Below are 20609 nucleotides of genomic sequence, written 5' to 3' on the forward strand. Positions count from 1 at the left end.
CAGATAATCATCGATTATTGATTTTGTTCCTCTGTCACAGAGAACTGAACACGATGACGTCAACGTGACCTCACGTGACGTTCAGCTGTCTGGCCTGTGTTATGATGCGTTCACTGTCTGGCCGAATTGCAGGTGTCCGCGATGTCCAGGGAGCAGGCGAGCATCAGCGAGCTCCTGCTCTCACTGGACAGTTCAGAGCTGCAGGAGGCGGAGCGAGTGAGAGCTGCAGTCAACCAGCAGCTGAGTACAGGTGAGTTCAACTGTGCAGCACAAAGGAATGACGCAGGTCTGCATCTCTGTGACGCGCTCACCACGTGAACCAATCACGAAGCTGCAGTTTTGCTGACGTCCAACAAAGCAACCTTATCAACTCAGTCTGACATCACTTGTGACGGCCAATCAGTGCAGAGCTCCCAGCATGCATGTTTCTCCTCTCAGACAAAGGGGGCGCTGTCCTCTCCTCCGTGGTGGAGTACTACCTGGACTCGTCATCTTCTCAGGCCCTGCTCCTCCTCTCCTCCATCAGGGAGCCGCATCACAAAGTGAGCCTCGCCTGCTCGCAGATCTCCTGTTCTTTATCTCTGTGACTCTAACACCTGTTGGCCCCGCCCACTAGGTGCTGCTGGAGAAGCTCAACGAGTCTGTGAGTCGATCCGGGACCAGGCTGGGCGCCCTCACCCTGCTGGGTCACCTGATCAGGAAACAGCCGCCATGGGTTCATCACATCAGCCGCTCGCCGCTGCTGCTGTCACTGCTGCGCTGCCTCAAGGTAATACACACACACCTGAGACACACCTGTCCTCCTGCACATTCAGATTCTGTCATGATGTCGATCATGTGAGGTCGGATCACAGGTCGGATTCCTGCTGCTGTAAACTCAGAATTCCACTTCCTGTTTTTCAGACGGACAGCGATGTGGTCGTCCTTATCACGGGAGTCCTGGTCCTGGTCACTCTGTTACCCATGATTCCTCAGGCCGGGAAGCAGCACATCAATGACTTCTTTGACGTGTTTGGGCGCCTTGCATCCCGCAGCTGCAAAAACCCAGGTAACTCACTCACACAGCAGGGGGCGCTGCAGGAAGCAGCTCCTTATGCTTTCTGATTGGTCAGTCTGCTTCTCTGAGTGGTTGATAAGATGTTTTCTGATTGGCTCGTGCAGGTCATGAGCCTGTGGCCCACTTGGTGCACCTCCATGCAGGTACGTACTCTCTGTTCCACCGCCTGTATGGGATGTTCCCCTGTAGCTTCATCTCCTACCTGCGGCTGCACTACAGCATGAAGGAGAACCTGGACACCTTCCAGGAGGTGGTGAAGGTGAGTGCACACCTGCAGGGGGCGGTACTGATGTGATGACCGCAGGTGTTCCTTCAGTTTCACCTCACACTCTGTCCTGTCCCGTCAGCCGATGTTGGAACACGTCCGGGTTCACCCAGAGCTCGTTACAGGCACTCAGGACTACGAACTGGACCCGTCCAGGTGAGTCCAGCTTGGAGACAGAAACCACACCTGAGCGTGCAGAACCAGGTCAGCAGGTCCTTTGACAGAGTGAACCCAGCGCTGAGCTCAACCGAATGCAAATCAACAAGAAAGAAAGAAAATAACATCTGATTGAGTTTTCTTAAAGTATCCTGTCCAGCTGAATTCGCGTCGCAGAGGCGTGTTTACCGCAGCTCAACATCAAACTTTCCTTTATCTGACGACGAAGCCCGCCACTCGATTCCAGCTAATGACAGGAAGTGATGCGCTCTGATCTGTCAGCAGGTTCAAATAACACGGGCGCACACACGATGTGGCCTCAGAGCAACACATTTCATCTCCAAGTTTGTAACCAGCTTTAAAAAACAGGGACGTCTGCAGCAGCTGTTAGTCTGAGGGAGGTCGGCCAAGCCTGATCAGTGATTTAGGAGATGATAGAAATACACAGAACACAAGTAAACACACAGATTGGATAAGGAGGGCCTGGAATGAAACCTTGTGCACTTCTTTAGCATCTATCTGAGGATTAAGGAGCGAAACTCTGATCCTGCAGTTCTTCAGGAAGTGAAGACGGCAGCATGCAGCTACAAAAGTCTGCTATCCTGAAAACGAAGGAAGTCGCTCAGACGCAGAAGCTACGTGTGACACGACGACTAGCGTACCTGCCGTGATAACTCCACCCTCTCACGCTGATAAGAAAGGCAGTGTAGCCTAGTTACCCGTCAACTGCACGGTTTTCTTTGGTTTTCTTACCCTGGCATTCAGCTGGGTATCGCGACTCTGACGTCTCTAACTCCAAACATTTAAAATGACAAGAATACTTTGACTGTTTTCTGTTTGAAATATGTTTTCTCTTCCACTGCTGTCTGCAGGATGTAATATTCACTTACTGCCAGAAGGTGGCAGTAAAAGCGTCCACCGTTAACTAACAAAATACAACATAGCGATTACTACTCAGAGTGGAAAAACTTGTTCCTGTAGAAACAGGAAAGCAAAGATGACTGCGACCAATGAAAAGGTCCATAAAGAATAAACAAAAGCGAGGTAATGCGAGCATGTCGTTTGAGAGTGGCACTCGTCACTACCACGAACGTCAGTATCCAAACTGACAGCGTGTCCTCTGAGACGTGACCTGAAGCACAGCATGAACGAAACATGACCTCTGCTGTCCAATCAGAGTAAAGTATGAACTGCAGCGTGACTGAGCGTTTGAACATTGAGTTTCAAACTGCTGCAAATTAAACGGGAGAGTCCGGGTCACCAGAGGTCGGGTTGGGTTAGATTTTAGTAACATGAAAGACGTGTCATCGTCATATCAGATCTGCACTACCAGTCAGAACTCTGGACACACCTTCTCATTTAGTGGGCTTTCTTCATTGGTGCTACTTTCCACATTGTAGATACAAACTGAAGACATCTGGGATCATGTAGCAGCAGCTCAGATCAGGGCCCAGACAGATGCCACACAGAGCTCCAGTAGCAGACACATCTGTACATGTTCAGAGGAGACTGTGTGAATCAGACCTTTATGGTCAAACAGCTGCTGAGAAACCACGACTAAGATAAAGCAACAAGAAGAGATTTGTTTGGACCAAGAAACACAACAAATGGACATCAGACCATCTGTGCTTTGGTCTGATGAGTCCAAACCTGAGATCTTTGGTTCCACCTGCCGTGTCTTTGGGGAGAAAAGGTGAACGATGGTCTCCACGTGCATGTTCCCACTGTGAAGCATGGAGGAGGGGGTGTGATGGTGACACTGTTGGGGATTTCTTCCAAACTGAAGGCACACTGACCCAGCATGGCCACCACAGCATCCTGCAGCGACATGCCGTCCCATCATTTATTCTCCAACAGGACCCCAAACACACCTCCAGGCTGTGTGAGGACCAAGAAGGAGAGCGATGGAGGCCTGGCCTCCACAGTCACCTGACCTGAACCCAGAGGAGCTGGTTTGGGATGAGATGGAGCGCAGAGTGAAGGCAAAGGCCCGACAAACGCTCAGCATCTCTGAACTCCTTCAAGACTGTTGGAAACCATTTCAGGAGACGACCTCATGAAGCTCGTGGAGAGAAGGCCAAGAGTGAGCGAAGCAGGAATCGAAGCAGAGGGTGGATATAAAACATGTTTGGGTTTACTTCATAATTCCACGTTTTCATTCAGTTTGATGCCTTCAGTGAGAATTTACACTGTAAACAGTGATGAAAGAAAAACCATTAAATGTGAAGCTGTGTCCAAACCTCTGACTGCTGGTGCTGTAATGGGCCCAGCACTGAGCTGTGGGACCCCTTTACTGGGCGATTTATTTGAAGCTGTTGGCGAGCAGAAGCAGCTGGAGTTAGCGAGCTGCTCCCTGCTGAGCTCAGACTGACACTCCCCTCCTCCCACTCAGGTGGAGGTGTTACGAAGTCCATGACATTGTGATCGAGTGCTCCAGAGTGTCCCTGGATCCTCTGGAGTCTTCGTGCGAGGAGGACATTTGCTCCTCCTCCTGCTCTTTGATCACACCTCTCCCCCTGACTCCCCTCCCTCATCTGGACCTCACCTGCAGTCCTCCGGTCACAGACGCTGTCAGCAGCTCAGGTGAGTAACAGCAGTGTGAGATCATGTGACCTCCTGTTCAGTTTGTAACAGAGGTCAAAGTGAAACCAGAAGGAAACGGATGTTTTTAATTAAGTGTTTGTGTTTGCTGACAGGAAGTTCAGTCTGTCCTTTGGGATCCAGATGTGTGCCTCAGCTGAACCTGAACACCTGCACGCAGGTAACTCACCTGTCTGTCTAATCTGTGGGCCAGACGAGCAAGCACTGACACTTCCTGTTTGTGTGCAGCCTGACGACGTCACATGGAGCCCCGCCTTACACTGTGGTTTGTCCACACCCCCTTCTGAACACACTGCTTTAGGCTCCACCCACCCACTGAGCAGGAGCACCTCCATGTCAGGTGACCTCACATATGTGTGTGTGTGTGTGTGTGTGTGTGTTAATAGTGTGTGTGTGTGTGTTAATAGTGTGTGTGTGTGTGTGTGTGTTAATAATGTGTGTGTGTGTGTGTGTGTGTGTGTGTGTGTTAATAATGTGTGTGTGTGTGTGTGTTAATAATGTGTGTGTGTGTGTGTGTTAATAATGTGTGTGTGTGTGTGTGTTAATAATGTGTGTGTGTGTGTGTGTGTGTGTGTGTGTGTGTGTGTGTGTGTGTGTTAATAATGTGTGTGTGTGTGTTAATAATGTGTGTGTGTGTGTGTGTGTGTGTGTGTGTGGACGCAGGTGAGAAATTGCCTTCATCAGCCTCCATTCTTGAGGCTCCTCCCACTAAGGAGCCCGACCGCAGCCAGGTGAGTTAAAGACTTCAGTTAAACAACTGGGAGTTAACTGGGCTGCTTTTATTGTGAAGGAAGAGTCTTGCTTTGTCTCCCTGCAGGTGAGGATGGTCAAAGATGGGGAGGGGTTAACCTGTCAGCCAATCACTGAGGGGGAGGAGCAAGGCCTGAGTGACCTCGTTAACAACAACAGACAAGGTGAGCTGATCGATCTCAGTGATGTCACTGCAGCTGTTTCTTCATCTTCTCTTTGTCTCCAGATGTTAAAGATGAGTCCCAGCAGCCTTCGCCCCGCCTCATCACCTCCACCCCCACTCAGGCTTCAGGGGTCCCCCTGCCTCCCTGCTTCACCACTCCTCACCCCAGATTTGAAGAGCCAGGCTCCGCCCTCTCGGACTACAGCCCCAGCTCTCCGTATGACCCGCTGTTTGAGCTCGCTCTGCCGCGGGCGGCCATGCTGTTCGTTGGGAAGAAGACCCAGGTAAGGTCAGGTGGACCGAGCCACAGGTGGTTTTTGTGAGCGTGCTCGGTAACGTGCTGTGTCCTGCAGGAGGTGCTGGAGAAGAAGGGGGGAGGACCACAGAGGGAGAACAGAGAGGAGGAGGTGACCTCTGTCTCCCCTCTGAAGGTTCTGGACCAGCTGATTGCCCGTGGAAACAACGCCCACGATTGCCTCAGCAGGAGGTGAGCCGCAGCAAGTTATCAGAGGGCATTATCAGGCAGAACGCCGCCTCACGCCCAAAACACACCGATCAGTATCACATCAAAGGTGTGAGTCGCCTAGCTTCATATTGTAACGCATAAACGCCCCCTGAGCGAGCGCTTTGGAGATAGTGGGAAGACAGAAGTCCTTCTAACAGGAAGAAAGCTGCAGCACAGCCAGGCTGAGGGAGGAGAGGCCGGTCGGGGTGAGGCGACAAAACAAGACATTAAACACGAAGCGAGATTCCCGCTGCTCGCCGATCGATGGAGCGAGGTGCAGCCATCGTCTAGTCTGTCGATGAAACCGTGTCCTTAGATTTGAAACGTCTGCACGCGTGTCATCAGAGACCCGTCTGATGTTGTGTAAAACGTGCTAACCTGCGTCACCTCTTTCTTCTTCTGTGGTGTTCACAGGTTATCAGCTGGGAGTAAGTCGGTGGATCGGAGTCACTCTGGAGGTAAACAGCAGAGCATGAAAAGCAAAGGTACCTGAACTCTCGCCTCATCACGCTCATTAACCTCACATGCACATGAAGCTGTAAGCTCACTGTGTGGAGCTGACAAGCTCCTGAACCCGCGCCGCTGTTTCAGCTCGTCGTCACATTCGCTGCTGTTTGCGGGCGCCGTCCTGAATCTGCGTTCAGGTTTGATTTAGCCGGCTGGTGTTCTCGGGTTCAGTTTTCACGTCTTGAGGCTGATGAGGAAGCGGTTCGCGGCAGGATCCACGCTGGTTCTTGGCAGCTGTGGGACACTGTGCTCCGGTTCTCTCGTATTCGCCGTACTGACCACGCCCAGCTCGTTTAATGACCCTCAGACGAGCTGCGGCGTCAAGCTGCCGGGTTTGCATCAGCACAGAGGATTTCATTAGAACTGTGTGTGTGTGTGTGTCAGGCTCCACCCAGGAGGAGGAGCTTCAGTCTCTGACCAATCAGCTGCTGCTCGTCCATGCTCAGCTCCAGTACGAGCGCTTCAAGCGGCAACAGCACGCCATCCGAAACCGCCGGCTGCTGCGGAGGGTCATCAACGCGACAACGCTGGAGGAGCAGAGCGCTGCCATGGTAACACACACGTCAACCTCATCATGATGCTGAACACCACCCACGTAGCCCCTCCTCTCATGTTTTCTCTCCTCCATCACGCTGCTGGTTGCAGAAGTCTCAGCTCGGCGTTCAAGACGAGGAGATCCGGAGTCTGAGGGCGAGTCTGGACGAGGAGCAGCGCCGATACTCGGCGCTGCAGCGCGACACACACACACGCAGCGGGCAGCTGCACACACACATTGCACATCTGCTGCAGCTGCAACGAGACGAGCAGAGAGAGAGCCAGAGACTGCAGGTCACACACACACACACACACACACACACACACACACACACACACACACACACACACACCATCAGCAAAGAGCTTCACATCCTGTGCTCTGATTGGCTGTTGCAGGGTGAGCTGCAGGAGTGCCAGAGCAGACTGCAGGATCTGGAGGCGGAGCTTCAGAAAGCCAATTACAGGGCGTATAATGCTGAGCACCAGCTGACCCAGCTGTCAGTGAAGGTGAGTCCCGATTAGTCGATGGCATCGTTGAAGGAGCACGGCGCTCAGCTGCTTCTCTCTGTGTGTGGCCTCGCAGCATCACAGTGTGTCCATGACGACTAAATACACACCGAGAGGAGGCAGATATGTGGGTCAGAGGGGTTTCACTTCCTGTCAGACACCGATAGGTCTGTCGAGTCTGTAACGAGTCCGTGTGTGCTCAGGCTGTTTCAGTTTAAACCAGCAGCAGAGAAACTGAAGACAAAGCCAGTTTTTCTGTTTCTGAATAATGAAGGAGGACGAGCCCACAGTGGCTCAAAAACAGTAACCACAGCTGAAGTCCTGAGGCAGCTGCTCCCACTCAGTCCTGTTCTACAGATGTTTGTGTGTCTGTGTGTCTCCAGCTGTGCAGCAGTGAGCAGCTGCATCAACAGATGTTCCTGCTGAACCAGCAGCTGGTCCTGCTCGGAGAGACCAACAAAGCTCTGCAGCAACAGCTGGAGGGCGGAGAGACACAGCGCTGCACCGTAAGACCCACACACACACACCAGCTTCAGCCAGTTTCAGCCAGCTTCAGTCAGCTTCAGCCAGCTTCAGCCAGCTACTATTTTCTTCTCCAGTCTGTGTCGACAGATTTCTCCTGTTTATTCCTTACTTTTTATATTTTATTCAGGCACAGTTGTTGTGGAGCACCCACAGTTTCATTGTACATGTACAATGATAATAAAAGGCTATTCTATTCAATTCTTGGTTGTTAGAAAGTGAATGTCCATAATGTACACTGTCAGTGTAACACAAGTTAAATTATATGTAGTTATTTATATGTTGACTTCAGGGAGGTGGACGGAGAGGAGGGGCTCTCTGTCGATCAGGGGCCTCGAATATGAACGAGCCGAGGGCCACTGCTGTCGTCTCATTGGAGCCACTTTAGTGCTCAAGTAGTACAAAAACAAACAAGAAAACAGACACAAATATTTCTGAAAATGTTTTTTGTTTTTTAAATTTCTAACTTGTAGAAGACGACTGTGCCTGTATAATTTAACTACCCGAAGCCTTTCATTGAATGACCAAACAAACACATCGCTCCTCTGTCGGTCCCACACGTGGCAGCACTGCTGCTGTCGTTGTGTTTGTAACTAAATCATCGTGCAGACATACGTGTACACGTTCCTGCTCTCTGCTCATGTTGTCTTCATATTAAATCATTTAAAGAACTTATTTTAACATTGCGCTCGACAACAAACATAAAAAGTCACTTCATCGGCCAAACTGCATCATATTTCGTCACATCATGTACGAGCCGTGAGTAGGGGTGACGTGAGCCGTTAGTGGCCCCTGGGCCACGAGTTTGAGACCCTTGGTGTAGATAAACTCCAAATGCTTGGAAGTTGTAAACACGGCAAGAATGAGAAACAGACAAATAAATAAATCCAGTTCAGTGTTCAAAGACCGAACGCTCCTTCATCCTCATTCGCCCACATGGCTCCTCCTCTCTCTCTGTGATGTCACATCCTGCTGCGTTTCTCTCTGTGACTAAAGCTCAAAGATCAAAATCACATTTTCTTGTTTTCTACGTCGTACCTGAACATGACTCATCGTTAGCTCTGTCACGTCAGTATTCACTTCAACAGGATCTGTTTTTAACTCAGATTCGTAAAAACACGTTTTCCCTTTAGCCATGTTGCTATGACGACCCCACGCACCTTAGGCGCTAGTCGACTGTAGCGGCGAACGAGTGGGTGATAAAGCGCAGACACGCGCCTGCATGCAGAGCTTCAGGATCTGATTAGCAGAATCACATCTACAACTGTGTTTCTCATCGTTTCAGTGAGACACGTTTTCTCTTCCACGCTAACCTGCCGAGATCAGCACATCACAATCGTTACTCAGACTCCGGCCCTTTCTCAACTCTAAGTACGCGAGTCCGTGCTCGCGTTCTCGGCGAGTCCGGTCTCGCCGAGAACGCGAGCACGGACTCGCGATTTGTACAACTGGAACACCAGCGTACTTGATGATGTCACAGGTCCAGAGTTTTTACTGCCGTCCTTAATTTAACTGTGAGTAATATGTGATGAAGCTTTAATCACAGCCGAACCGGTTTACTCAGGAACAAATTAAACACTGAAACAAACCAAACATTAACATTTAGAAGTGATCTAAGTGACTTATATATCATGTTTAACCTCAGTAGTGAAATCTCCATTAATAAAAATAGTGTACATGTACATACGTGTACATACCTTAATAAAAACAAGCAGGTGAGATGTTAGAACGCTTCTATTTTTATTGTAGTGGACACTCAATACAATAGACAGCTGCTGGGGTTTGTTTAACCTGAGTAGCAAAAAGACCGCGGGGGGGTTGAAAACGCTGTGCCGGGAGTCCGCTGTTCTCGCCGGCTCTAATAATCCTCGACCTCGCTGTCTGCTGTGGAGCTGGCGGGTCACAGACGTCTCCGAAAACGTCGGAGCGCGTTTGGAAATATGTGACATCTTGATAAATCGAGCAGATGTTTGAAGTTCACATAGCTACATTCTCGCTTGAAAATAACTTAAAAGTTTATTTTGTGACCCAGAAAGAGTAATATGTAAAAGTTTTTAGCCCCGCTCGTCCGCCATTGCTGCGTTTGAGTTTTGGACGAAATGCATTCTGGGATATTTAGCTGTACCAAGTCCACACAAGTCACCACCGATGCATGCTCGATAAAACGGGTGGAGCGAGAACACATCCGGGACTTCGCGTTCTCGGCTTGATGCGTACTTTGAACTGGAACAGTACTTGGTCTCCGACTGATGACGTATCACGAGTACACGAGAACGCAAGTACGCATATTGAGACAGGCCCTCCGTTTCTCCTTCAACGTATGTTTTGATTTAGATTTTTGTTTCTTATTAAAGATGGTTCACTAAAAGCACGTACAGAGTTATAGCACACCTTTTACGCTTCCTCAGACATAAGTCGGGGAGTTGACTCTCTCAACAACACACCGCCCTCTGCTGACCCTTTTGTGTAATGCAAATGTGGCCACTATGATGAATGGAGCGTGCGCTGTTCTAAATGTACTCTGCTGTGTGTCAGGAGGCGTCCATGCTGCAGTGCAGTGTGGGTAAGGAGTTCCTGAGGCTGAAGGACAACGATGTCCAGCAGAGACAGAAGCTGGAAGCAGCCAATCACAGGATCACGGAGCTGGAGAGCCAGCAGGCCAGGAAAGACCAGCTGATCCTGAGCCAGAAAAAACTGCTGGAGGACACCAAGAACCAGAACAGGTCAGTCCGGCTTCACCTTCTGGAACTCTCCACACGGGAAGCGTCGGACTCAGACTGCGTATGTCGCTTTCAGGGTAGAGCTGTCGGCGTCGGAGAGCCGCTGTGCCGCTCTGAGGAGAGTTACTCAGGCGCTGCAGACCGAGATGCTTCAGCTGTACGGTCAGATCGCGGGAGGCGGGGCTCACCCAAATGGCGAGCTGCAGGACGTCAGCAGGTAAACAGGGCCATCGTCCGAGGACGCCTCGATCCCACAGAGACGTCCAAAATTATTTAATGAGACGGGCAGAACCAGGACGAGTGTCTGTGCTTTTATTCTCCACGTGTGCGTTGTTGATAAATGTTTGCCTTTCTGTGTCATACTGTCCTCCAGATCCGACAGCGGAGCCTTACCTGATGCTCAGGGAAGCCAAAAGTCCCTCCTCCCGTTTTCTTCTGCTGTTGGGATCATGAATGGAGCAGTGGAGGTCCTTTCCACCTCCCCCGTGTCCCTCTCACTCTCCCCCATCGACTCCCCGCTGGCTGTCGGCTCCTTCCTGGAGCAACGAGCCCGACAGCTGTTCAGACCCACAGATCAGAACCAGGAGGAGGAGGAGGAGGTGGAGGTCGGGGAGGAGGAGGTGAATGTCCAACCAGCAAGCCCTCCACTCGGTCAGGAGGTGGAGGAGGCATCACTCCCTGTAGGAAGTCCTCAGACTGAGCCGCTGAGCCAAGCCGCAGACCCCATCGTGGCCCCCGTAGACCTGACACTCGCCGTCCAACAGAGGAGACACGAACTGAGCATCATGGACTACGACGAGACACTGCCCGACATCTGAGGGAGGAGGAGGTGGGGTTCCTAGGGGCTCCGCCCTCACTCTGGAAAAGAGCAATAAAGATGATAATGATAAGGCAATAAGCAGGCTGATCCAAGATCAGCAAACTTTCAGTAACGATTGTTATTTATTAGGGGAATTAAATCTACAGCTAGCCTGGCTAGTATCCACAAACAAAAATGCCCTCTAATAAGTGGCATCCAATCAAAAGGACAGTCGCTCCTATCCAGTGCTGATGGGAGTGGTCTGTTGGGCGGTCTGCTAGTACCGCCATAGTCTCAGCCATAGTATTGATCCATAGTTATGATAAAAGGAGTCTAGTTCAGGGACTCCAGTTAGCTGAGGTGAAGCCTCGCAGATAGCTAGCAGCTACAGCCGCCTGCATCAGCCAATCAAATTCCAGGATTTGATCACAAGAAAGTGACGCGGCTGAAACTGTAACGCTGAAGCTTCAGAGTCGATGATGTGCCTTTGTCCGTCTTTTTTCTACAGTCTGTGTTTCAGCTGATTTTCCTGTTTAAGCCAAAAAGTGCTTCATGCCAAATTAAACGCTGCGACTGATGATTGTTTTCTTTATGGATTTGTCAGCTGATCAGTAACTGCAGACAAACCAAAGATGTGCTCCTGAAACACTGTGACAGAAATAAAGATGTAAACGTCTGTTTGTGCGTTTTTTGTTAAAGTTGTCACACTTTTCAATGCTCTTTGTTTAAAAAGATTTGCCACACATTTAAGATATATTTGAAAACCAACATTATTTTAAGGGAATTTGTGAACTTTGTTTCTAAATGAATTCTCTTATTAATATTTGACACCATGAATATGACATTTATTACTAATTAAATTTGTTATAATTAGATTATTACTAATCTTTGTTTTATATTAATTTTTATATGCAATTTGGGGGTGATTGTATTTTCCGGGTATTTTAATCTGAATATTTGACACTATAGGGAAAACTAACCTGATGTTTTCCTCACTGACGGATTTAAAGGCGCCATTTTTCTCCAGGTTCTGGCTCAGGTGATTAAAAATGCGCCAAACGTGCGGAAATGAGACTTTTCTGACGTCAGTCGGGTCCTGATCGATCGTCCTCAACCGTTCAAGAAACGTCCCCTCGTGAACTCTGCACCGTTTGCCCTGCACGGGCAGTGATGACGTCGTTCCCTAGCAACCGACCAACGCGTCGTAGCGACCGTCCCGAGAGCGAAGAGGCGGGAAGGGTTTTGGTGTTATCGTTATTTTTGGTTTTAACGTCGTTTTTGTGCCAAAGTTCGGATTTTAGCGGATACGTCTGAGCGCGAGACGTTTGTTAATGTTTCCCGCGCTTCAGCAGCCAACAGAAAGTTCCTGGGAAACGGTGAGAGGTGTTTGGACAGGTGAGAGGCCGGAAGTGGAGCTCTGAAAGCGGACGTCAACTTTTTAAAAGATAAAATCAGGTTGACCGTTAAAACATTCATGTTTTATTGTTGTCAGAAAATGTTTGAACAGTTGTGTGTTAGTGTATGTTGTGTATTCAGCTGACAGCCCTTTATTCGTGGGCCCGTTGGCTCCCTAACCCTGAGTACAGGAGATGGTCGGTGTGCGGCGTTCAGGGGAGTCGGGACAGAATATCAGTGTTTGATCGGTGTGTGGTGGGCCTGGTGGTGCTTTCAGGGACTTCCTGATGGATGAGACGGTGAGGCCTCTGAGGATTCCTCCTCAGGCGTTCGTCTACGCCGACAAACACAACGTGGCCCAGCTGGTGCAGGTAAAGGTGCAGCTGCAGGTTTCCCACGCGTGAAGCTGCTCTACATTCACTGTGTGTGTGTTTCAGAGCATGCTGTGCAGCCTGGTGATCGATCAGCCTGTTGATCCGATCTCCTACCTGATCGGGCTTCTGCAGAGGAGCAGCGATGATGGTGAGGTCGCCGTCGTGTCCCTGATGGCTTTTATTTGTTAGCATCGCTTAAAGCAGGGGTGTCAAACTCAAATACACAGTGGGCCAAAATTCAAAACTGGAACAAAGTCGCGGGCTAACATTAATATTTATTGAAAAAAAAAAATCTTACTCCAGATATAAGAATGAATCTTTTCTTCTGGACTCAAACACGTTTTGCTGAAAAACTGAATATGGAACAGCAAAGCTTAATACTAAACAATATATATATTAGCTGTATAATACCAGTAGGCCAGCTCTGATAGTAATTTTGTATGGCTTCGTGGGCCAAAAGTAATTAGGCTGCGGGCCAGAGTCTGACACCTATGGCTTAAAGCATTCCTTTAAAATTGTCTTTAAACGCAGACCGGGCAGAATATAAAGTCTTAAAATGGTCTCAGCCTTAATTCATCATTTTTATCACAGAAACACATACAGGACGTTTGCGATATCTGGAAACTCCAACGAAACGCTCGCACACCTGTAAAGCTTTGAGTCAGGAATTTATTCTGACGTTATTAAAAATGAGACGCAACTATGGGGCTCATCAGACACCACGTTTTACAAATGCTTTTATGCACATCTGAAATGTTTAGTGTCAGTCCTAAACCGTTGTTCAGTTAGGATTAGAGTTCAGCACCGGAAACAGTGGCAACGATGAAGACACAAACACACGAGGTTCTCTGACGTCAGCTACACAATGAGCAATAAAAAGCTTAAATAAGCACAAACTAACAAATACATCGGGCCAAGAGAAGGACCGAAACACAGCCGAGGCAGAAACATGATGCCGCCCCTAGGGGGCGCTCTGACTCCAGCAACATCAGCACAGACGGACACCACTGCACTCACAAACCGCTAATGATAGGTCGTGGTTCTTTGTTCTGACGTCGCTCTCAACGCTCTTCTGAAATATTGATGTGGTCGTGTGTCCACGAGATTTTGAATGCAGCGTGTTGTGTTTAAGGACAGTAAGGTGTTTCATTTCTCCAATCGGTGGTGATCTTTGGCAAGCGTCTGCAGCAGGAAACAGTCAGACTGCAGGTCATGTGACCAGCTTGTTTTCTGACGTCTGATCTGTGTCAGTCCCCAGGGTCATGGTGCTGGGACCTCCTGCTGTCGGCAAACACACCGTGGTGAGTTCAAGTGAGCGTGGGAAACTTTCAGCTGACCTCCGCTTGCTCGTTTACGTTTCTTCTTCTTCTATGTTTTTTGGGGGGTTTTCTTCAGGCCAAAAAGCTGAGCGCCGAGCTGAGAGCTGTTCACGTGACCGAAGGCAGTTTACTGCAGTACCGATCAGAGCTGCACGCCGAGCAGGTACACCTGCTTTTTCCTGATGTCTGTATCTGATCATTGTTGACTCTGAGCGGAGTGATGAAGTCTGACCTCAGTGTTGTCACTTTGTGACCAAACCGCCCGACCCCTCCCTGGTCCTCCTGTCTAGAGCCCGTTTGTTCATTCTGTGCATCATCCTGATGCCCGTGTGACCTGTGTTTTGTGTGTTTAGGAGCTTTCGGAGGGGGTGCTGGTTGGACTGGTTCAGCAGAGGCTGAAGGAGATGGACTGCTTCCACCGGGTGAGTCAGCCTCACAGTCCGGTTAGCTTAAAGCATCATTAAACATTTGTGCCGTGTTCGCACAGACCTGGGTCAAAGATCGTCGGTGCCACATGTCACAACCCGTTTGAAACGTCCCCCCTGATGTCCCCCCTGTTAGAAACGTCCCCCGTTACCCGCCTCACTTGCGTCTGTGATTGATGATAATTAGCGCTCTGGTCTCCGTTGTGTCCTACTACGATTCCCAGCAGGCCGAGCAGCGTTCTCCCCGAGGACGGGCTGATCAAAGGGATGCTGCTGTCACATCATGTGTGTTATATTCACACGGGCCGCTCCTCGCCGACGCTCCTCGTTAGCATCACGTCCCGTTTGCGAGGGCTGCTTTCAGATCAGTTTAAGGCAATGAAAGACGGAGGAGCAGCTGTCACAACAACAGCGACACAAACTGAACGCCTTCAAGCGGCATCGTGCTCAAAACGCATCCAGACAAATAAAGACTCGCCTGCAAGCGAGATCGGCGGCACCTGTCCCAGGTTACCTGCGCTGCCGGGAGGTCTGAGAGGGCGGGGCTTTTTGCAGGAGGTCTGGAAGAATTCTGCCTTCTTTTGCACTACTGCAGCTTTGAGCAGGACCCAGTCGCAGCACAGGTTCAGGGGGGGTGTCTGTGGTGTCCGCTCAGGGCTCTGCAGTCCCACAGGGGGGTTTCTAGTCTGCTTCTTTATTGTTGCTCAGTGTGAAGAAGTTCAACAATACGTCTGTGTCTCTACACGATAAAGAAACAGAAACTGCCACAGACGTGGATCAGCTGCTGGACCCGTGTGATCAAACATGGCAGACAGGAAGTTTATTCCATGTTTAACAATCAGAGTACATTCAAAATGAAATACACTGCCTTGATTTTTCTACAAGGTCAGGAAAGAGAGCGGTGTTCGAGACTTCAGTCTGGTATAGTTTGAGGGAACATTTTATGTAATGAAGGGAAAGAACCATGTGTTGTGATTGGTTCAGGACATACCTGCCTGCCCTCGGCTACCCTCAGCCACCGCCACAGGTCGGCTGATCTTTATTACTCTGCTTTCACTTGGTTTCGACAGGTACGCCAATACTGAACTGCTCTGCTGCAACATTAGCGAGCAAAGCTTTAACAACGTTTTGTGTCAAAACTTCAGAGAAGCAGAACAAACAGAAGCTGTTTACACCTCAGACTGTAAACGAAAGATGGACACGGCTCGTCACATCTCAGCTTCTCATGTGAGACTCACTCCTGCGAAGATCTCAGTGAGACAGCTCCACCCGTCAGAGTGTGTGTGTGTGTGTGTGTGTCATTAGCAGCTTCTTTGATTTGCTAATAGCTGTTTTTGGCTGCAGGCTAAACTCGTCACACACACACCAGGGACCGTCTGTGTGTGTGTTTGTGTCGGTGTGTGTGTTGAGGATGACTGACAGGTCCCGTCAGGACACCGCCTGCTGCTGTCACATTAAATTGTGCAACTTTGCGTCCGGCAGGAGCGTGGATGTGCAGGTGAAGATGAACCGTTAGTACACACTTCCAAGAGCTTCCAACAGAACCGGGACAGAACAGAGAGCAGGCACCTGTCAGTCTAACAGGCCACACCCCTAACAGTGCACCCTTTAGCAGCCCCTCCCTGAGCCCAGTTCTGCTGGAGGTTTCTGCCTGTTTCCTTCCTGCTTGTTCATATAGAGGGGTCTGATTGGTGGGTTTCTCTGTGAAGCTCTGTGTCAATAAAGCTGAACTGAATCAGAGACACGTGCAGAAGCTCAGAGTTGGAGCTCTGACGGAGGCTTCTGAAGATACTCTTCAGACAGACTGAACGCATCACCTGCTCATGAGCATGGGATCATGCTGACCTCTGAACCAACACACACACACACACACACACACACACACACACACACACACACACACACACACACACACACACAGCCTGACGTGTGTGTGTGTGTTACTGCAGGGCTGGGTGTTGGAGGGAATCCCTCAGACTCGCCTGCAGGCTCTGAGTCTGCAGCAGGGCGGAGTCATCCCCGAGCACGTTGGTAAGTAACAGGAAGTGAGATCACGCTTTGTGCCCTGCGCGGCTGCTTCCTGTGTGACATCACGCTGTGGTATGTGTCATCAGTGATGCTCGAGGCGGCGGATGACGTGCTGATGGAGAGAAGTTGCGGACGGCTGGTCGACGCAATCACTGGGGGTGAGCCCACGCCCATAATCAAACATCAGTGAATATGTTCTTTCCTTGTGACATCACTTCCTATCTGCAGACATCTACCATCGGACTTTCATCCTGCCAGATGATGACATTATCACTCGGCGTCTGGAGAAGGGGAGGAGTCTGACAGACCAACAGAGACTTGCTAAGCTTCACCGTTACTGTTGTGAGGTCACGGGTCTGAGATCAGCCTATCAGCACGTGCTCAAGGTCATCGACAGCGACCAACCACACGCTGACATCTACCAGCAAGGTACAGACCCACACAGACTCTCTCACACACACACAGACTCACACACACACAGATGCTGATTGGTCAGTGAGGAGTGTTTGCATCATCGGTGTGAACGATGCTCTCCTGTGGTTGAGTCCAGGTTCAGGCTCCTCCCTCCCAGACCTGCGGTGTGCCACAGTTTTGGTTCTGCTCGTCTTCAGCACGTTTTGAGCAGCTTTGCTATGCAGATGATATTCAGGTGTTTTTTGCTCTAAGCCTCGAGACGTGTGTCCAGATCCTGCAGAGGTGCTTGGACTCTATTAAAAGTTGGATGTCTGACAGTTTTTCTCCATCTTAATGAAGAAGAAGCTGGAGGCCCTGTTCGTGCCCCTGACAGAGTTGTACCTGACGGAGGCTCTTGGTCCCCTTGCTCCGTTTACTAAATCCTCTGTCAGGAACTCTGAGGGGACCTGGACTCTATGATGATTGAACTACATCCTGCAGGTCCCAGAGGTCATGTGATCAGGGCCTGCTGGCTGGAGCCTCGGACACATCTAAACACTTGGCGCTTGGCTTTATGAACTTTATGAACGGTGCTGCAGGAATGAAACTGTTCTTTAATGATGCCTCAGTGAAACAGTCACAGAGCAGGCAGCTCCAGCATCTTGTCCTCAGGTGTGCTCCATACACCTGAGCTCGTTCTTTCTGTGATCTACCTGCTGATTCAGGTAAAGCATTAACTGGTGTGTGTGTGTTTTCTCTTAGTGCTGGCTTTTGTCCGGACTCGTCAGCGCTCCAGAACTCCCAGAATCCTCCTGCTGGGACCACCGGGGTCTGGAAGGAGCCGTCAAGCCCAGCTGCTGTCAGAGAAGTACGGGATGGTGGACGGTACGCAGCCAGGATGGGGTCACAGTTGAGGGACACCAGCTCAGGCTCACTGTGCATCCAATAGGAAGCTCCGGGCGAGTAGCTGCTAAATACAAACCTGCCACAGTCTCTTTGTAACATGTAAAGATATGACAGAGACCTTAAAGGGTCAGAGGTCACACTGATGAAAAGCATGTCCTGTCAGGTCACATATAGGTCAGAGTGAAATCTGAGGTTTCGCTCAGGTGGAGGAAGTAATGAGAATGGCCAAAGGTCACACGACGAAGACTGTTTTCACTTTTTACTGTGTGTGTGTGTGTGTGTGTGTGTGTGTGTGTGTGTGTGTGTGTGTGTGTGTGTGTCTGTCTGTCTGTCTGTCTGTCAGTGAGCTGTGGTCGTTTGCTGAGGTCTGTAGCTGCAGCTGGTTCCAGTCGAGGAGCAGAGGTCCAGGCGTACCTGGATGACAGACGTCCAGGTGAGCACACACTCATGTCTGCCTGCGGCTGCGATGTTCTCTATCAAACCTTCCAGAAAGTGCCGCTCGTCTCGCGTCAGTCCACACAAGGTTTCCCACAAGTGTGTGGGACCATCCAGAGGGTTTTTGGACATGTTTATGGTGTGACTAATGTGCAAAAAAGAAATCAGGGAGGGGGCAGAGACAGTACGAGCTGACATAAGCCTCCGACCGTCGCTGCCGAGGCGCGGCCGGCTGTGACCGTGTGCGCTAGCGTCCAGAGGGCGACACTAACCCCGCTGTGGCTGCAGTTTCAGACTCGCTGCTGCTGCAGGTCCTGGAGGAGCGGCTGAGCCGACCCGACTGCACCCGCGGGGGCTGGATCCTGCACGGCTTCCCCTGCGACCTGCAGCAGGCCCGGAGCCTGCAGGAGAGCCACCAGCAGCCCAACAGGTACAGGCTCACTGTACTCACGGAGCCGTTCTCCAGAAAACTCCGAAATCCTTTTAACCTGCTCGCATTCTCGTCTCGTCCTCCTCTTACTGTCAGGGTTTTCTTCCTGGAGCTGACCGATGACGTTTGCCTGGAGAGACTCAGTCTGAGAGCCACAGACCCGGTCAGCGGTCAGAGGTCAGGAACTCAGATTTACCTGTGATGGGAAAATTCCCACTGCAGGGAGAACACGTCTGCATCATGCTGTCGGCCCTGTGATGTAATACACACACATGTGTAGGCACACACAGTGCTGATGGTGCAGTGGTGGTATTGACTGTGTGTGTGTGTGTGTGTGTGTGTGTGTGTGTGTGTGTGTGTGTGTGTGTGTGTGCGTGCGTGCAGCTTCCATCCTGTGACTCGGCCGGCTCCGAGCTCTGAGGTTCAGCACAGACTAAAGACCCGACCTGAGGACAGCATGGAGTCTGTAACACAGAGACTGAAACAGTACAGGCTCCACAGCGCCGCCCTGCAGGTACACACACACAGGAGAGAGATGGAGGCAAAACATTAGGAACAACAACAAAGACTAAAAGGCCAAAAACAAAGCTGTGATTTAAACCCATGGATCATAAGATCAGAACAAGCAGCAAAGATGAGCTGTAACCCGCAGGTGCACGCAGGTGAAAATCTAACTCTGTGTGTGTGTGTGTGTGTCAGTCTGTCTATCCTGAGGCCATTCACATCGATGCTGATCAGGACCCTCACTCTGTGTTTGAGGCCGTGGCGAGCAGGCTGACCTCTGAGTGACCTCTGACTCACCTGAACAAGCTGAGGTCACATGATTGTCTGTAAAAATAAAGCATGTGCTGCTCCTCCCTGTGTTTGTTATGCTTCTCTTCAGGCAGAGCTCCCACCTGACCTGCTCTCACTGACTCCGCCCACTCGCCCATGTGTTTTGTTTTCCAGTAAAAGTCTGAAGCACATTTTACTAAAATCACAGAAACAAATAAAGACGGAAGTTTCGGGGAAACCTGAGCACGACTGTGACACACACACACACACACACACTGAGCACCTGTGGGTGTCCGAGTCAGCTGATCTCACAGATCAACAACAGTTTCACTCAGCTGCACTGAGCATGCTCAGTACTACGAGCATCAGTACATTGTAGTACAAGTAATAGTTTGACTACTGTGCAGTAGCATCAGTAGTGTATCAGTACTCTGATGGCGGTGTGTGTCGGCGGCCTCGGCGTGACTGACAGCCATTGACGTCTCTGTCAGCTCGCTGCCGTCTCCTCCCGTGTGAGAGCAGTAATCACAGTTTAGGACGCCTTCATGTTAAAATATCTCCGTTTACCTCTGAAGTCGAGATTGAAACCTCACTCAGACGCTCGCCGCCGTTTCAAAGCGGTGATTTGGGTAAATGACTATAATTAATCCTCCGCCGCGGCGGTTTGAGGCCCCGCGGGGCCGGGCGTGCCGTTTGATTGACAGCTCTATTTTTAAGCCTTCCTGCTGACAACAGGACGTGGAGCAGGAGGGAACGGGGACGTTTGATGGATGATGGACAGTTTGTCCTCATTTCCTCTTCCTCCTGCCATGAAGTCCACCTGACGGCACTGATTGGAGGAAAGTTTCTCCTTGAGAATCTGGACCAGGTTCTGGAGCTGAGCGGGGAAGTTATTGAAACCATTCTGACGGCAGAGCCACGAGGATGCTGCGAGCGATGGAGATGGAGATGGTCCGCTGTGGCGGACTCTGAAGGAAAGAATAGAATCTCTGAGTAGTGTTGCTGGAGGAGGCCGGAGCTGCACTCCCTGCAGGCTCACCT

The 20609-nt window shown here is 50.3% G+C and overlaps 2 protein-coding genes across 10 annotated transcripts in view; both read left to right on the forward strand.

Annotated features, from left to right (window-relative positions):
- The window catches only part of tsc1a (TSC complex subunit 1a), a 12103-nt gene extending 338 nt beyond the window's left edge, over positions 1-11765 (forward strand). The window contains exons 2-22 of one of the 2 annotated variants that reach the window (XM_080895228.1): positions 133-250; positions 439-542; positions 617-769; positions 904-1048; positions 1162-1316; positions 1405-1478; positions 3871-4061; positions 4175-4239; positions 4308-4419; positions 4743-4810; positions 4897-4993; positions 5056-5276; positions 5346-5479; positions 5912-5982; positions 6389-6555; positions 6650-6832; positions 6938-7048; positions 7432-7554; positions 10106-10293; positions 10367-10507; positions 10664-11765. In XM_080895228.1, coding sequence (XP_080751354.1) covers positions 142-250; positions 439-542; positions 617-769; positions 904-1048; positions 1162-1316; positions 1405-1478; positions 3871-4061; positions 4175-4239; positions 4308-4419; positions 4743-4810; positions 4897-4993; positions 5056-5276; positions 5346-5479; positions 5912-5982; positions 6389-6555; positions 6650-6832; positions 6938-7048; positions 7432-7554; positions 10106-10293; positions 10367-10507; positions 10664-11108 — 3057 coding nt within the window. In that variant the 5' untranslated portion in view covers positions 133-141 and the 3' untranslated portion in view covers positions 11109-11765. The remainder of the gene's footprint in view (positions 1-132; positions 251-438; positions 543-616; positions 770-903; positions 1049-1161; positions 1317-1404; positions 1479-3870; positions 4062-4174; positions 4240-4307; positions 4420-4742; positions 4811-4896; positions 4994-5055; positions 5277-5345; positions 5480-5911; positions 5983-6388; positions 6556-6649; positions 6833-6937; positions 7049-7431; positions 7555-10105; positions 10294-10366; positions 10508-10663) is intronic. The other variant, XM_080895229.1, reaches the window with a different exon arrangement.
- A 500-nt stretch (positions 11766-12265) lies between these two features.
- Positions 12266-20601, forward strand: ak8 (adenylate kinase 8). 8 transcript variants are annotated; one of them, XM_080893222.1, is made up of 15 exons: positions 12266-12484; positions 12762-12855; positions 12922-13006; positions 14110-14159; positions 14254-14340; positions 14531-14599; positions 16552-16633; positions 16717-16788; positions 16889-17059; positions 17786-17908; positions 18273-18362; positions 18653-18794; positions 18891-18971; positions 19179-19308; positions 19494-20601. In XM_080893222.1, exons 2-15 carry the CDS (start codon positions 12772-12774, stop codon positions 19581-19583), a joined length of 1356 nt encoding a protein of 451 aa, XP_080749348.1. In that variant the 5' UTR covers positions 12266-12484; positions 12762-12771; the 3' UTR covers positions 19584-20601. The 8 variants fall into 8 exon arrangements, with proteins under 8 accessions (XP_080749348.1, XP_080749349.1, XP_080749346.1 ...); XM_080893220.1 differs by having other exon boundaries at positions 12283-12544; positions 12676-12855; positions 16859-17059; XM_080893221.1 differs by having other exon boundaries at positions 12283-12484; positions 12676-12855; positions 16859-17059.
- The last annotated feature ends 8 nt before the right edge of the window (positions 20602-20609 follow it).

This window comes from Rhamphochromis sp. 'chilingali' (assembly GCF_963969265.1).
Source record: "Rhamphochromis sp. 'chilingali' genome assembly, chromosome: 10".
NCBI lineage: Eukaryota > Metazoa > Chordata > Actinopteri > Cichliformes > Cichlidae > Rhamphochromis > Rhamphochromis sp. 'chilingali'.